The 16,539-nt window shown below is 49.2% G+C and overlaps 1 protein-coding gene across 1 annotated transcript in view; it reads right to left on the bottom strand.

Annotated features, from left to right (window-relative positions):
* The window catches only part of LOC146871306 (protein prickle-like), a 285,412-nt gene extending 269,170 nt beyond the window's left edge, over positions 1–16,242 (bottom strand). Inside the window, 3 exon segments of the mRNA XM_085599746.1 lie at positions 13,875–14,012; positions 14,603–14,710; positions 16,090–16,242. Of these exon segments, the coding sequence (XP_085455872.1) occupies positions 13,875–14,012; positions 14,603–14,710; positions 16,090–16,242 (399 nt within the window).
* Positions 16,243–16,539: the final 297 nt, after the last annotated feature.

The following is a 16,539-nucleotide window of genomic DNA, read 5'->3' as shown; positions in this document are numbered from 1 at the left end:
TTGCTTCCAAAGTTTGTGAAGTGGATCAGAGGGGCCAAGCTGTGCTGCATAGCAGCACGCATACTAGTTCCTATGCACAGTCAATGTTAGGTTTTTATTCCTACACACCTGCACACCTTCGCGCATATTGTACATTCGGGACACATGTTACACGTTGAAAGGACCTCCGTTGTTTTTTACTCGAGTGTTATTGGTTATTTCCTGGGTTATCCGCGGGTGCAGAGAGTTAGGCTCTTGTTGTATTTCCAGCGGGTCTGTTTGATGTGGGATGGTGGATTTTGGGGCACAGCCGCGTGGTGGGTCTTTCCGTGTCACACTGCCTGCCTTTAATCTCCCGGTTTGTCACACACGGTTTTAAGACGATGATTGAGTGGTTAGCACTGTTCTTAGTATTGAACACACCAGGTATTTGTGGTACTGATATTTGCACCCAAACAATAGGTACTCTAGGACACATGTCCTCCATTACACACATCTCCAAACAGGACTGCCCCCTCCCCCCCCCCCCCCCAATTTTGGGAGCAATAGGGGTCCAAATACCGGTGGGGTTGGCAGGCTTTGACAGAGGTGGCGGCGAGCTCGCACATCATTCGGCTCATGGGATGATTCAGTTGAGTTTGGGGCAGGTCACAGGCCGCTTTGTCATGCTGTGTTGGTTCTTCGAAGTATGGCCGGGTCAAGTGACGGAGTAGAGCAATCATCGCATGGTATATCTGGGCATGGAGGAATGCCAGGCAAGAATGTTGCGTAGGCAGGTAGTGGTACTTATCGGGGATTGGATGTTTGTCTCAATGGCATGCCGCCATGCAAGGGGACCATGTACCGGGGTCACGTACATCAGGCAGTGACAGGTCAACAGGGACCATTTGTACTAAAATCTACAGGAGTGGTTCCCGCCACGGTTGGTCAGATGGGAGGCTGTCGTCTTTATTCGCACTGGATACCCTTACTCCAACACTCCTATTTTAGCTTAGGATGCCGGTTGACGCTGTTAGACCGGCTCTTAGCTATTAAAATCACCTATGTGCCATGGCATGGTTTGTCTCGGATCAGGGCCAGTTGGGGGGTACTGTTCAGGACACGGTTAGACTTCTTAAACAAGACTTGTCAACATCCTCCTAGGAAACCATGATTAGCATGAAGGTATTGTACCATGGAGAGCCAATGGTTGTGGGTCGTGCACGGCAGTAGCAATGGAATTACAGTCTGCTCCATCAGGCCACATGTTCCACCATTAGCACCAGCAGCTGTAGAGCTCCTTTTTCACTCGGGACTGGCAATGTCTAACTCTTACAGCCAGACATGGAATAGGCAAAGGACATACCTTGTTGTGGCAGTAGTATTGTCTGTCTCGCTTCCAGGCCAGTTGGGGGTTACCGTTTGGGGTACGGTTCAACTTTCTGGTTGCGTTTGGATGCTGGGACAGGTGCCCGTGGAAGAGGACATGCAGCACGGCGATAAGTGGTTCAGTTGCCCCAGTTATTTGTGTTAACGGGCAGGTGAAGCAGCAGAACTTAGAGGGGCCTGGGTCTGACCTCTGGTTCAAGGGCGGAGCCTGGCCAGCTCACTTAGTGGCCCGTCCTTGTGTTCGGCGAAACAGGTACTATTGATGTGAGTAACGGCAACGGGCAACTTCTCCCGCCCTCCAGCACTGGCTGGCAGCTATGCAGGGTGGAAGGGGCCTTCCACAGGGGCGACTTGGTCCATATGATTGGGGGAAACTCCTGGGAAACATAGTTGGGCTACAAGTAGCAGGAGAACCATTGTCTTTCCCAGTATTCAACATAGAAGGGTATTTATGCTTTGGTCCACCCCCCCCCCGGGTCACGCTGCCTTGTCTGCTCTCTAGTACGCTAGCAGAAAGTTGGAAGGGCAAGGCTTCACATATGGTGGTGAATGTCAGAAGGTGATGGCACACTCCGACTAGTGCTCCGACTCAGATAACGGAGGAAAGAGGAGGTACAAACCTTGTCATCTCTTAACTCACTCACATTGGCACCTCCTGGTAGGAGTGGCTTGGAATAGGTTTTGTTCTTCAGCCAGGCAAAGGTATCATTGGACCATCGCCTATTCTTAGGCAGGTTAAATTCAGTCCTAAATCCATGGGGAGTTTAGAATTGTGGTGTCTGATGGAATGCGATGGACATACTCCAACTGAGTGAAAGAGGAAGTAAGGCGGGCTTTTCAACTCTTACCTCCTCCCGCATTGGCACTGTCAGGCAGGAGTGTCTTGTCAAAGGGATTGTTCCTCAGCCATGCAAAGGCTACATTGGACCATCGTCCAGTTATAGGTTTAAGGTCATTTTAGTCAAAAATCCACGGGGGAGTTTAGAAAGGATGGGGGCTCCTGTCCTGTTGGTGCATGCTGGCCGCCGGTCCGGTTGGGCGTAGACTTGTTTTGGCTGGACCTGGGAGGTAAAAAGGCCTACCTGGGGCCATGCGTAGTTGCGCAGAACAAAAAGGTCTTGGCTTCATCGTCGTATGCACGCCAAGTCCACAGGGTGCCTGGAGGGTGATGGGGTTCACCTCTCCACTTTAGGCATGGATTTAATTTTACTGGATCTTGGGGAAGCATTGGCAGCTGCGGGTTGCAAATAGGAGTGGTACCTTGGTGGGGGGCCCTGGTAGTGACGGTGGCCACTCCCAAGGCTGTGGAGGAGTTACAGGGCGATCCAGGGTCTGCACATACCAAGGGGTATAGCATGCAGCAGCACCGTGTGGTGCTAAGCCAGGATACCCAGGGATGTTTAGCGTGTCCACTGGAAGACCGACGCGCCCCGCTATCCGACAGGCGGTTGTGGGTCTGAGCAACCGGGGGCTGCCATGTATGCTCCGCCCACCCATCACGGGGGGGCGTGTGTAGCAAGTGGACTGGTGGTCCACAGGTGGGAGGGGGGGGACCCTCCCAACATTAGGTATACACCAATTGGCGTTGCCATGGTGACTCTAGGCTTATCAGACGGGCAGGCGGCATAGGGGCTGGCCTGCCCTGGGATCGCCCGTAAGATAACCCACCATGTTTGCATATTGCTTATGCTAATAAACCTGCAGCAATATTTCTCCACTTACATTCAGTGTCGTGTGTTTTTATTTATGTACTTATGTGTGTTGTGATAACTGTTGCCGATATTGGCACTATGTAAGGCTGCCCGGGGGGGGGTTGCGCAGCGGCCCGCCCCTTTGAGGGCGGCCGCCTTAGTGCCACAGGAAGGCACAGGGGTGGGAGGTCGTGTCCCTGGGATGGACCAAGGGAGACCCCAGCAGATAGCTGCTTCCGGCGGGGAGGAGCCAGGGGGGTACATATTCTGTCTCCGCCCCCTCCTCGCCCTCTTGTCCGCTCGTTCGCCTTGCCCGCCCATCCGCTTACCCGGCGTCCGGAGGGACAAAGGGGGGGCCAGGTTTTCTAACAATTCTCACTTTGTGTTGCAGGAGGAGTTACAGGGCGATCCAGGGTCTGCACATACCAAGGGGTATAGCATGCAGCAGCACCGTGTGGTGCTAAGCCAGGATACCCAGGGATGTTTAGCGTGTCCACTGGAAGACCGACGGCGCCCCGCTATCCGACAGGCGGTTGTGGGTCTGAGCAACCGGGGGCTGCCATGTATGCTCCGCCCACCCATCACGGGGGGGCGTGTGTAGCAAGTGGACTGGTGGTCCACAGGTGGGAGGGGGGGACCCTCCCAACATTAGGTATACACCAATTGGCGTTGCCATGGTGACTCTAGGCTTATCAGACGGGCAGGCGGCATAGGGGCTGGCCTGCCCTGGGATCGCCCGTAAGATAACCCACCATGTTTGCATATTGCTTATGCTAATAAACCTGCAGCAATATTTCTCCACTTACATTCAGTGTCGTGTGTTTTTATTTATGTACTTATGTGTGTTGTGATAAATGTTGCCGATATTGGCACTATGCACCCAGGAACGAGGTGATTTGTGAAAGGCCCTAGATTTTATTGTGAGAGGAGAGCTCTGTGGGTGTGCGGTGAGGACGGGAACACCTTGCAGGAGGGGGCTTGGTGCATCTCTCTGCGACACTACTGGAGGGGGTAGCTCCAGGTGATGAGTGATTTAGCATAGGACAGCAGAGGAGCGTGCAGTTTTGGGTAAAGATGCATTGCGAGAGCTCTGCGGATGTACCATTGTTTGGATAGTGGTGCACGATGCGGCTTGGAACAGGTATGCATCCTGAGAGCCAGATAGAGATGTCTGATCACTGGGACAGCACTGCAGGGAGCAGATCAGGATAGAGATGTGAGAGATGGTCTGTGGACACTGATAACTTCACACATATAGGGGGGATCTGTGGACAGGGGTTCGTCAGCTCCACACCCAGGCGTGGTGTGTGGAGAGTGGTGGCTCCAAACATAGAAGGGTCTGTGGGCAGTGATAGCTCTACACATGAGGGGGGAGGGGCGGTGTGTTGTCTGTATTTGTCCCACATATAAAGGTGGTCTGTAGATTCGCTAGGTTCACACAGTGGGGCTGTGGATAGTAGAGCTGCTCCAAACCAAAGGTAGTCGCGCTATATAAATAAAAAACAAAAGTTAGGTAAAGTAATTTGCTATCTGGCTCCCCATACTCCTTAAAAGTTCATCAGCATCCCCTCATTTCGAATGCACCGAATGTAAATGAGTCTCCCCTGAGCGGATTGCTAAGTGGGTGCCATTGGTGCCGAGGGCGCAGGAGTCAGAGGAACAGATGCAAGGAGTCTCTGGGCTGTGGCCTCAACGTTCAGGTCCCTAAAAAGATTTGCCATGACCCACAAAGGGAACTGCACACCTTTGCCCATCAGAGCCGTAATGTATGCAGCTTGGCCCGCCCCTCCTGCCCGAGCCCGATAGTCACTGCCCCGGCAGCATCTGTGTTTGCTCCTGTGGAAACCCTGGTTCCCTGGACTCGTGTTTCATTAACACACTAAGCACTGGTGACAAAACCGTGACTCGTCTCTCATTTCTAAGGCACAATAGACCAGATCGGGGCTTCTTAGCTGCGGACATTGCAACTTTTAATCTCCCCGTGCCCGAATGTGTAATGTAAATATTGTGCCTTTTTTCTCCTGCTGTCCCCTTTGCTGCCCCCGTGATTCTGTGCCTTTTTTCTCCTGTCCCCTTCGCTGCCCCCGTGATTCTGTCCCCTTCGCTGCCCCCGTGATTCTGTGCCTTTTTTCTCCTGTCCCCTTTGCTGTCCCCGTGATTCTGTGCCTTTTTTTTCTCTTTCTGTCCCCTTCGTTTCCCCCAGTTACCCTTTCCCCGGCCTGCAGACTTCCAGTAGCTGCCCCGGTGTCTACCCCATGGGGATGTCGTTCATTTGTTCACCTCTCGTGTGCGCTGCGAGGGCGCCCCTCCACAAAACGCTTGAAGTTGTGGGGTACTGGATGCCATTATACCCATCTTTCATTATGCCCGTCTGTCAGAGCCTCAGCATCTCTTTGCCCACAAGGTAAACAAAGAACACCCCCTCCCCCACACACACACCCCCATAGGCATACATTATTTATTTATTTATTTTTAAACATTTTTTATTAAATTTCCATCAGTGCAGTGAAACCAACAACAGAAAAATAAAAATAAAGGACTCAATCCTCAATATATGTATCAGGAGTAATCCGTACTTCCCGCGTTTCCTCCCTAATGCCCCAACCCTCCGCCCTCTCTACCCCCACCCCCCCTGCCAGTGTGCCCGCGTCAACCCCTCCTTTACTGCTGCTGGGAGGGACCCGGGGTTCAGGAAATCCGAGCCCAGGGCAATCAAACGAGCCTGTCCACTGTTCTCAAGACTCCGGAGACCCTCCCCCCCGCCCCCCATCCAGATCCCAGCCGCCCACCACAACTAGTCGACAGTTACCAATACATTGTGCAAACGCTGAGTCCTCTACAGGTGTACCTAAATGGCCCTATTCATGGCGGTCTCCCCAGTCGCCCCAGGGGCCCCACCCCGGGTTCCACCCTCCTATCCCCGTCCACAGGATCCCTATCCTCCTCATTCAACTCCTCCAAGGATCTAAGCCCTTCCACCAGAGCTCCCCACGCCCGTGCCGCCTCCAGCGCTTTGTCATTAGACGTGCGTCTGGCCATCTGCAGGCGCAGCGTCCCTTCGCTCCCCGCCCAGGACAAGAAGCTCGCCTTCCATCTCCGAAAGCTCGGCCCAGATCTAGCCTTCCAGTGCATAGTGAGCTCCCTCTTCGCCATTATCAATCCTAGATCATAAAACTTGCTTGTAATTTTGGTTTTGGGGGTGTGCGGAAACCACAACAACAGGCAAGTCCCCATCTCCGCCTCCAGCTCTCGCTCCGTCACTTGATTCAGGCACGCCACCACATCTACCCAATAAGAGCCCAGTCCCACACAGGACCAAAACATGTGACCAAAATCAGCACCCTCCACTCTGCACCGAGGACACGGCGATTGGGAGCCTCCGAAGTACTGTAGGAGTTTAACCGGAGTTAAGTAAGCCCTGTGTAAAGTATAGAATTGGACCAGTTGGAATCTGGCATTGCGCGTGCCCTTCCAGGCCCGCCGCACCAGCTGCGCCCACGTCATCTCAGGAATGGGCCTACCCAGATCCCCTTCCCATTTACCCCTCAGGGCATCCAGAGGCAGCACTTTTTCCGTGGACAGCCGCCCGTATAGACAAGTGATAGCCCTGAACGTACCCGCCACCATAGTGACATACTGACACCCCAAAGAAATCGGGGGCTCCGAAAGCCCCATCCTCCACTGTTTCTGGATCGCCGCCACCAAGGCAGTGTGCAGAAAATAATCCCCCCTCGGTAAATCATACGCCCCTTGCAAGTCCGGCAACAATACGCCATCCCTATAAAAATCCCCAATCATGTGTACCCCCCGCTCTTCCCAACCAGCCAACGCCGACCAATCCCCGCCATGAGGGAGGGCCGTACACATGCCCAGTGGAATCTCCGGGGCATACGGGGCTGCGAAGCCTGCTCGCTTCTGACTCCGAATCCAGCACAAGTGGAGTGTACGCTCCTCGAGGGTAAGCTGATCCAGCCGGAGGCTCTGCCGAAGCACAATAAAGGACAGCACATGCCGCGGGATGAGCCTACCCCCCGGGCCCTCCGGGCCCAGAAACTCGCGCGCCACGGCCTGTGTCAGCCACTGCAGCTGCGCCGCCAGATAGTACCATTCAAAGTCCGGGGCCGCCAGTCCCCCATCCTCCCTCTGCCTCATCAGGGTGGACAGGGCCACCCGCCGCCTCCCAGTTCCCCATATAAATCCTGTCAGCAAAGTCCGAAGCGTCTTAAAAAAGGTGATCGGGATCCATACCGGCAGGGTACGGAAAAAGTACAGTAATCTCGGCAGCGCTATCATCTTCAGCAGCGCGACCACCCCCATAGGCATACATGCCAACATTTCAGAAGAGCAAAGTGGGAGATTAAAAAATATAAATCGGGAGAATGGGGCCTTGAATCGGGTTACTGTCATGTATGGGCTTTGAAAGTGTGGCTGTGTGTGGCTGTGTGTGGCTGTGTGTGTGTGTGGCTGTGTGTGTGTGTATGTGGCTCTGTGTGTGTGTGGGGGTGGCTCTGTGTGTGTGTGGGGGTGGCTCTGTGTGTGTGGGGGTAGCTCTGTGTGGGTGGTTTTTTTGTAGGTGGCTCTATGCGTGGTGGCTCTGTCAGTGTGTGGGTATCTGTGTGTGTGTGTGTAGCTGGCTCTGTGGGTGGCTCTATTTGTGTGTGGGTTGCTCTATGTGAGTGGCTGTGTGTGGGTGGCTTTGTGTGTGTGGCTCTGTGTCTGGGTGCAAATGCAATAGGTCTCACATTTGAGAGTGATTAAGCTATTGACATTGTAAATAATAATGCCGTTTCTTTAAATGTTTTAAAAACAAAAACATTAACCAAAATAATGTCAGGAGCAATTCCAATAGCTCTAACTTTAACAATGCCGAGACCATTGCATTGTAAATGCTTGTTTAAAAATGCCTCCATCAAAAAAATGAATAGAAATGTAATTTGATTTTGGTGGAGTTGTGTTAGAGGACAAGCACTGTAACCATCTTGGGAGATTCTGTGATAATTGCAAGGACCTTCGGGCGGAGCCATTTTTCATTAGTTTCTTCGTTTCAGCAAAAATGGATCGTCTTTTAAGCAAAGGTCATCACATCCTGGGGAAGGAACTAACCACACTTAAGAGGTTCACTTGTTCAGCGAATATCTCAAGTAATTTGTGGGCTGCGTAGCACATCATGAGAAGGCAATAACAACAGCAACATAATAAAGAAATGCAGACAGAGACCATAATTATAGCTATCCAATGAGGATTAAAAAAAACAAAAAAATCCAATCAAAACGTGTTAGCTCCGTTCGTTTTTAAAGCTGTAATTCTATCCACAAATGTAACTCACTTCACATCAGAAGCTGAGGGAGGGGGAGCAGGGAGGAGGGGGACTGAGAGCAGAGAGAGAGAGGGGGTGGAGGAGCATGGCTTAATGAGCCATTGCAAAAGCTAGATGGCCGCGCGTGCACACGCACATGCACTCAAGCTTGTAGCCAGCCAGCAAATGCCTGGGTAGCACTTTCGAGATCCCCTTTACTAGAAGTCGAGCAACAGCGCATGCGCTGTTCTAGGCTCGACCTAAAAAGGTTCCGCTAGGAACTCTTGCATACATTTTTCCAAATATACCAAGGCTATCTCGCCAGATATTCCTCCTGATCTGTTGGATTATGCGTTACTCTAGATGTGTATAGTGTGTCATAGTATGTTAAAAATTAATCTTGAATTTCTAGAGTTTCTGTGAGGATCTGACCTGACGAAGATCTGATTTCGGTAATACAAGATCTTCTATATGGGGGCCTCAAAAGTCGCAATAGTGTGAGGCCAGGTCTCTCGCCCTCTCCGTAACGGCGAGCGGTAACATACTTACTTAAAAAATGGGTTTCCCGTTCTGCCGCTTCCCTGAATTCAGTCAAAAGGTTTAAACGTTTCCTAAGACCATCCGGCTTTGGGCAGTTAAGCAGCTCTCTGTCTAATGATTCTAATTGCTGTTCAATATGGGCCACAGTGGCCCTGAGATCTTTCAGCACCCCTGCATGTTTTCAAATACAGACACCCCGCATATAGGCCTTGAAGGCCTCCCAGAGAATAGCCCAGGACTCAACTGACCCAGTATTTAGTTTGAAATAATCTTCTATTGCGTTCCTAAGTTCGGAATGGAATACGTCATCATTAAGGGCCCGTCCTGGGAATCTCCACTGCCTTTCACATCCCTCATGTCTGGGAATACGAGCCCCCAGCACGATTGGGGAGTGATCTGAATACATTCTGGGGAGTGCCTGGATGCCCCTATACCATGGAAACAGTCCTGGGGAGATCAGCCAGTAGTCCAATCTGGTCCATGTATCATACTGAGCCAAGTAATGAGAATAGGTGGAGCCAGTCGGATTGCGCCGTTTCCAAGCAGCTAGCATTTTCAAGGAGTCGCATAGTTCCAACAACGCTCGGTGCGCACGCGGCTTTGTGACCGGGGAGGTGGAGGAGCGGTCTAAGGAAGGGTCTAGCAACAAATTAAAATCGCCCCCCATAAATATGTGCTCTGCATCTAGCTGCAGGATTTGAGAGTGTAAATCATGGAATCGGTGTTGGGGGCATATAAGCACACAAATGCCACGCTGTGGCCCATCAGTTTCCCCACTACTAATGTATAACGACCTTCTCTATCGCAGTGAGTTTTTTTAAAGGTGGAAAGGGAGATGCTTATGTATCAATATCGCAGTGCCTCTCGCGTATGTGCTATAACTTGAAAAGTAGCGATGTGGGCCCCAGCTCGATTTGCATAGGTGACGTCTGTTTTGAGAAAATGATTTTCTTGTAAAAATGCTGCATCAATTTTATGCCTCTGCAAGTAATGTAGTATGTGCTTCCCTTTCCTAGCATTGTTGAGGCGTCTAACGTTCCATGTGATAAGCGACAGGTCAGAGTAGGCGGACAGGTTATTCAATGTTGTCATCTAAGCAAAATTTCAATGAATGCTGTATTTGCGTCATAAGAAAAACTCTTCTTGAAACAGTGAGCATACTGGTATACAGATCATCGTATCCAAAAACTGTGAAGATTCCCTCCCTTCCCTACCCATCCTTGCGCAACGCATCGCAAGGAACCTTCCCCATCAAACAATAACCAAATGTATCATGTAAACATCCTAAATGTATAAGCAGAAGAAAAGTAAGATACATTCCAATCTAATAACACCTTTAACGTGCTATACACACAGGGGAGAGGCAACGCCCCGTCAGAACCCAGTATTGTAGTAAATCTACTTAACATGTTAGTTATCCTATCTTAATATAGTATGAAAACATTCAGACCAGAGCAACAGCGACTCAGGTCTTGGTACTAGCATCATTCAGTGGAGAAGAGTTCCATGCTGGCAACCGAGCCACTGTGAGGGGGGAAGATCTAGAGGCATCTGCGTTCTTTTGACTGCTGTTGTTTTCAAAGCTTTTACAGAATTCCTGCACAGCGGTGGGTCTATCGAAAACTCGGGATCTGCCCTCAATATCTACTTGAAGGCGCGCTGGGTAAAGCATGCCATACTTGAGACCCAAATTTCTAAGCGTGGCCTTGACTCCATTGTACTTGCGCCTCGCCTCCCTCCTGAACCATCGCTGTAAGGTCTGGGAACAGAGCCAATGTTGATCCCTGCCAAGTGATCGCACCTCGCTCTCTTGCGAGGCGCAGTGCAGTGTCCCTGTCTCGGAAGTTCATGATGCGGGTAATTATGGGTCTAGGAGGGCAACCAGGATTGGGGAGAGGGCCCAAGAAGCGGTGTGCGTGCTCAACAACAAAGCCAGGCGTGAAAGCGTCTTTACCAAAAAGATCAGATAGTAAAGGTTCAAGAAATAGATCAATTTGGCCAGTGGTAGTCGATTCAAGGACCCCAAAAATGCTAATGTTGTTACGCCTACTGTGCGCCTCCAAATCTTCGTATTTCATAGCAACGTCCTTGAGGATCTTTTCCATGCGTTCCAAGAGCTTAGTGGATTGGACGGTCCCGTCCTCTAAATCTGAAACCCTCCCTTCCACTGTATCCAACCGATTATCATGCACTTCGATTTTGGCCCCCAGATTGTCCAAACTCTTTTCCAGGGTGCCGAACCGCCATCTAATCTTCAGAAGCCGGCCCTAAGCTCTTGTAACAGGAAAGCCGGGCTTGTAGAAGGATCGCATGCAGGGGCGGCCTCTTGTCCGCCTTCCGCCATGTTGGTACTTGTTTCCTGCATTTTCTCTGCTGGCTTTCCAAACTGCAAAATCCTTTGCTTAGGGTCTTTACGACCCATGCCTTCATGCATGTGCCCGGCGGATGGTAGCTTCTGTCTGTAGCAAGCCTTTACACAAAGCAACTGGGTAATTTTCCCCCTCGGGCCGGTGGATAGTGGCCTCTATCTGTGGCATGCCTTTATTCAGAGCAACTGGGTAGTTTTCCCCTTCGGATCAGAACTACGGTGTGTGTGGGATAGTAGAAGGGGTCTTAAGGGCCCAACCAACAACGCATCTCGTTTCGGCACTTGTGGTGAGATATTACATTATGGTCACCTTCATGCGCACTAGTCATGTGCGCAGCCAGCGGGTCCTCAGCACGCCGGATCACAGCTCCACTGCGGTCTCCAGTAATGTTCATGCGGTGGCCAGCCTCCACGTTGCCCAAGGGCGTACTTTTATGCCTGACTTCCTACTTTGCATGAACTTCTGTGTAGTATCTGCATGAGTTTAAACCCTCTGCCCCTACCCCATATCTCACAGACTTCGATCTGATCACCTTTTACCAAGAACTCTACCTTCGTCTCTTTACATGTCCTCAGCCACCTTGTGCTCCTTTAAGGTTTCGGCTTTTCTTAATATTGGCATCTAAATTCTGGAATTCCAACCAGCCCCTACTCTGGAATTCATTTGTTTTAATGCTTGCTGTTAATAGGTGCTTGAAACATTTTCTCTCTACTGTATTTTAAGTTTATTTATTTCTAATTGAAGTGTGTGATTGTATTAATTAAACACACTGAGCATAGGTTTTTTTTGTGCTGTATGTTCTCTTTACTAACAATATGGATGTTAACCCCGTACAGTTACATTAATACATCTGTGAAAATGACCCACGCTTCAGACTGCATCCAGCATGAAAAAGTATTAACTCATTGGTAAACTCCAAGTTCGATGAGGCCAAAGCACACTTATCTGAATCTGTCCACTGAGTGGTGTAGGCTGCCTCTTTCTTGGCGTTAGGAAATACAACTCAACAGCTACAGCACCGAGAGAATTACAAACTATTGCGTTATGCGTGATCCAGCCAATCAGGTATCATGGTTGTTCCAAGATCAAATTTCAAATGGAAGGTAATCGAAAGTTGTAGGTTCTAGATTCAAGCATCTTCATTCTCGAACAATGTTGCCTTAGAAATGTGGGGCCATATGCATCAAACTTTGTAATTGCGATTCCTAAATTGTGATTATTAAGAAATAGCAATTTAGGAATCGCAATTACTTATGCATGTAGGAATCGCAAAATAAATTGCGATTCCTACACATTCCTTTAGTGCGACTCACAAATTGCAAATCGCTATTAAGGAATTGCTTCCCATTCATTCCTATGGGCCTGCAGGCCCATAGGAATGAATGGGAATTGCATGCGCAATTTACGAGTGCCAAATAGGTACTCCCAAATTGCGCATACAATTTCAAGGGTGCCAAAGGGAGACTCTGATGCACCCCTGAATTTGCCATGTTACCACATGTTGCACATACACATGCCCCAAGAGCATGCATGTGTGCAGCATGGAACTCTAAAAAAATGCACGTTTGTGCATTTTTCAAAGTTCTCGCAAATTACCATCAACTTTGAATTGATAGTAATTTGCGTTTCTTAATTGCGAAAACGCAAATTTTTGGGGGTTAATGCATTGTATTTAGGGAATCGCAATTTGCGATTCCCTAAATGCAATTGCAATTTAAGTCATCGCAAATTTAGCGATGACTTAAATTGCGATTTTTGCATTTGGGATGATTCATCCCAAATGAAAAAATACCAGTCAAAAAGGGGCAGATTCCCAGAATCTGCCCCTTTGCAACTGGTATTTTGAACTCAGGAGAACAGGCATATACCCCGATTCGAGGTAATAGAGAGCAGTGACCCTCGTCTTGAGGATAAGATAAATGTTATTCTCCAGCTGGAGAGTAGAGACACATCTGGCTTCTGATTGGAGGAGTCCGATCACATCAACCCATCTGATTAATATACAGATACATTCCACCCTCTGTGAGTATCAGATACGTACGGCTTCCGCCTCCGGGCTGCATGGTAAAGATTGCTTCCATCTTCTGGTTGGAGGGCAATGGTCTTATCTTGCCCTCGCACTGGCATGTCCCTTGTTGGAGGATAAAGATGCAATTGGTACACTTACTGGGGGATAAAATTAGCTTTCATACTCTGGTTGTCAGATGGAGATGGCCCTCTAAATCCGAGTGAAGAGTAAAGATGGATTCCACTCTCTGATTTAGGGTAAATATTGTTTCTGACTTATTCTCTAAGGAATAAATAGTGCATCTTCTTCTGAGTGGAGAGTAATGATGGCGCTGGTTCTCTACTAGAGGTTAAAGTTGCCATTAACCCCATTGATGACAGAAGTGTCTTTCATATACTGATTATCAGATGAAAGTGGCAGTCTGACTTGAAGGGGTGGACAAATGTTCTTTCCACTCTCTGACTGGAGAGTAAGCATAGCTTCTACTCCTTGACTTGAAGATGAAAATGACACCTGGCCTTTGTTTTGATGGCAAAAAATGGCTTACAGCTTGATGAGTGAAGATTGAAGAAAGCATTGTGAGTAAATTAAAGGTGGACATAGATATCGTTTGTGGATCTTACCCGCTCACAGAGGTTCCCTGCATGCACAGCGTTCACAGGTTGCACACTCCCTTGTCCCAAGGACTGTAGTCTTCTCTGGATGTAGAATTGCTGCAGTTGCCCCCGCTCCTCCTCTGCCAGGGCTGTGCAGTACCGCTCCTGGAATACAAACACACAGCTGTCAGGTGCCACAGCATCTCTTCTGGGACGATAGAGCCCTGGTGCATTTGGGAATAAGAATGGCCGACCTCACCTAGCTGCCTTGGTGAGACTCAAGGATGTCAGTACACTGGCAAAGGTGAGAGAGTTACCCAAAGTTCTTACAGCCCTGTCCAGGCATAAGGGACACGTGTGAGCCAAAGCTCACAGATTGCTGAGAGATGGCATTTACCAAACCCAGCAGCAGTAAAATGAGCAAAGCTGTTGCAGTGCTATTATATGAAGGGGTGGGCAGAATCAAGGAACACAGAGTAGAGTCAGTGAAAGATGGTGGAGTGTGAATGATTAGATTTTGTCACCCACGGCTACCGAAAACGATAGTGAAGCAGCTCACAAAGATTGAGAAGCAGAGGGTCTATGAAGTTGTAGTGGGAAGGAGCAGTGGAGCCTTCGGCGGGGTCACTGGGGACACATGGGTGAGTCAAAGGGGCTTGGGGCCATGAAAGGAGAAATGAAAGAGATATGGCAGGGCCGGGGGCAAGGTGGGCATTTTGAGAGAATGTGAGCAATACAGTGGCCAACTCTCTTACATCGATGTCTTGTGGGGGCAGCTGGCACAGCAGAGTCCTGATTCGATGTGGGCACCTGCTCGTTGGTAGGGCTGTCGCATCCTTCATGGACAAACACGTCAGTGCCACCTGCAGGGACAGGAAGAAGCTACAATTGAGAGTGATACATTTTCCATAAATTGAAAATCTTATTAAACTACTCGTATCTGCGTCACGTCCGAAACGCTGAACATAATTTGGCCTTAATTGTATCTAGTCTCCACTAAACAGTAGAAGTCTCCCTACAAGGGCCTAGGTATTTTGGCAAACATGCTGAAAATTAAATACAGTCAATCAACAACTCCCATTTACAGTTCAGGGTAAATGGAGAAAATGATATGGGACATATTTTATATGCAACTGGGGGGTGGACAAAGTGAGCCAGGAGGTCTTAGTACGTTAGTATCACAATGGTTTTGCCATCTCTAGGTTGGGAGGAGTAGCACATACCACTCATGGTTAGTTGTACAATGTCTGTTTCACGTGAGTTGCTGCCATGCCACCTGTGGAATGCAGGAACTCTTGTATAACCAACGGAAGCATGTACCACCTTGTACCACCTATGGCACCCACTGTAACCATGTAGGTATCTGCATTTTTACATCACCAAGTCTGTTCTCAGATGTCTGCTAAAACAGTTACATGTGTGCAGCCTCAACCTTACGGAAACTTAGGCTGAGCTTTCTCTGGCATGCATATGACATAAAAAACCCTACCACACAACCAGAAATCACTCACACACTCTTGACCCATCCATTCACCAGCTTTATCCTTGAGTCCGGTCCCTCACACCTGGCCCCTTCAGCTTCACAACTGGAGTGACAAATCACAGTAAGAGTGTAACTCTGGTCATCCCGCATGCTACCAAAACATGACCTATATAGGACACATGACAGACAGACACTTCCAAACGTGGCATGCCCACAGAATAGCGCGCTCCCTTTCTGCTAATGCACTTTGGTGCCTCGTTAGCGGTATGAAGAGCAATAGAAACGCAAGTGCAATTTACGCAACTACAATCATAGTAGGAGCTTGGGTGCATTGGGGATAAGGGGTCAAACTATGTTAATGATGGTTCCTGCACAACAGCAGGGCTTAGCAGGAGGTAGAGGTGATCATCCCGGATTTTCCAGCACAGTGATGCAATGCATCCACGGCTGAGGTGAGATTTTACACAGGAAGCATACTGACAATCGTCCAAACTCATATCACCATTATGGACGCAAGATGAGTTTTATTTTGCTAGAGATGCAGATAAACAAACGTGTCTTGGAAATATTATGTACCATGCACAGTTTGATATGTAAAATAATACAACTGCGGTTTTTTTAAAGTGAGGTTTAACCCAATGATAGAGGAGGTTCTAAGTATCATAACACAGCTGCAGTTCCTGCTCTGCAGTATTTGGCAGGGCATGTTGATCCAGAGGGAACTGAGACTCATCTGCTACAAAACCTTTTTGACCATACCTGAGCTGGTGTGGAATCTGATGCAATGCAGGGGACCTCCTCTTGTGGGCAGCCAGAGTCGCTGTCAGAGGACGAGGGATGTCGGGTGTTGGAAGGCTGCTCCCTTGCTGGAGTCCTTGGCCCCTGCTGCCAGGCCGGGCTCATCTCTGACATCAGCAGACCCCTGACGCTGAAAAACATAAACGGGTTACTGCCAAGGACCTCAGAGCTGCAGGCAACTTCAAGCGACTGGTTACTGGGATAGACTTCAAGAAGAGACAGATTAATGGAAGGGGCTTTGCAAAAATCGTATAAGAAATCAGTTAACCGGATGGGCTTCAAGAACCTATTAGAAGAGAAGAACAAAGGGCTTAGAAAACAACATTTACTGGGAAGGGTTTGAAGAAGATTCTGGTCGAGTGATTACAGGGAAGTGTGTACACAAGCTCCTAGGTAAGTATTTGTTACTGG

This window comes from Triturus cristatus, chromosome 1_1, assembly GCF_964204655.1.
Source record: "Triturus cristatus chromosome 1_1, aTriCri1.1, whole genome shotgun sequence".
Lineage (NCBI taxonomy): Eukaryota > Metazoa > Chordata > Amphibia > Caudata > Salamandridae > Triturus > Triturus cristatus.
Note: the sequence above shows the minus strand (reverse complement) of the source record. Positions and strands in the feature narration are given on the sequence as shown.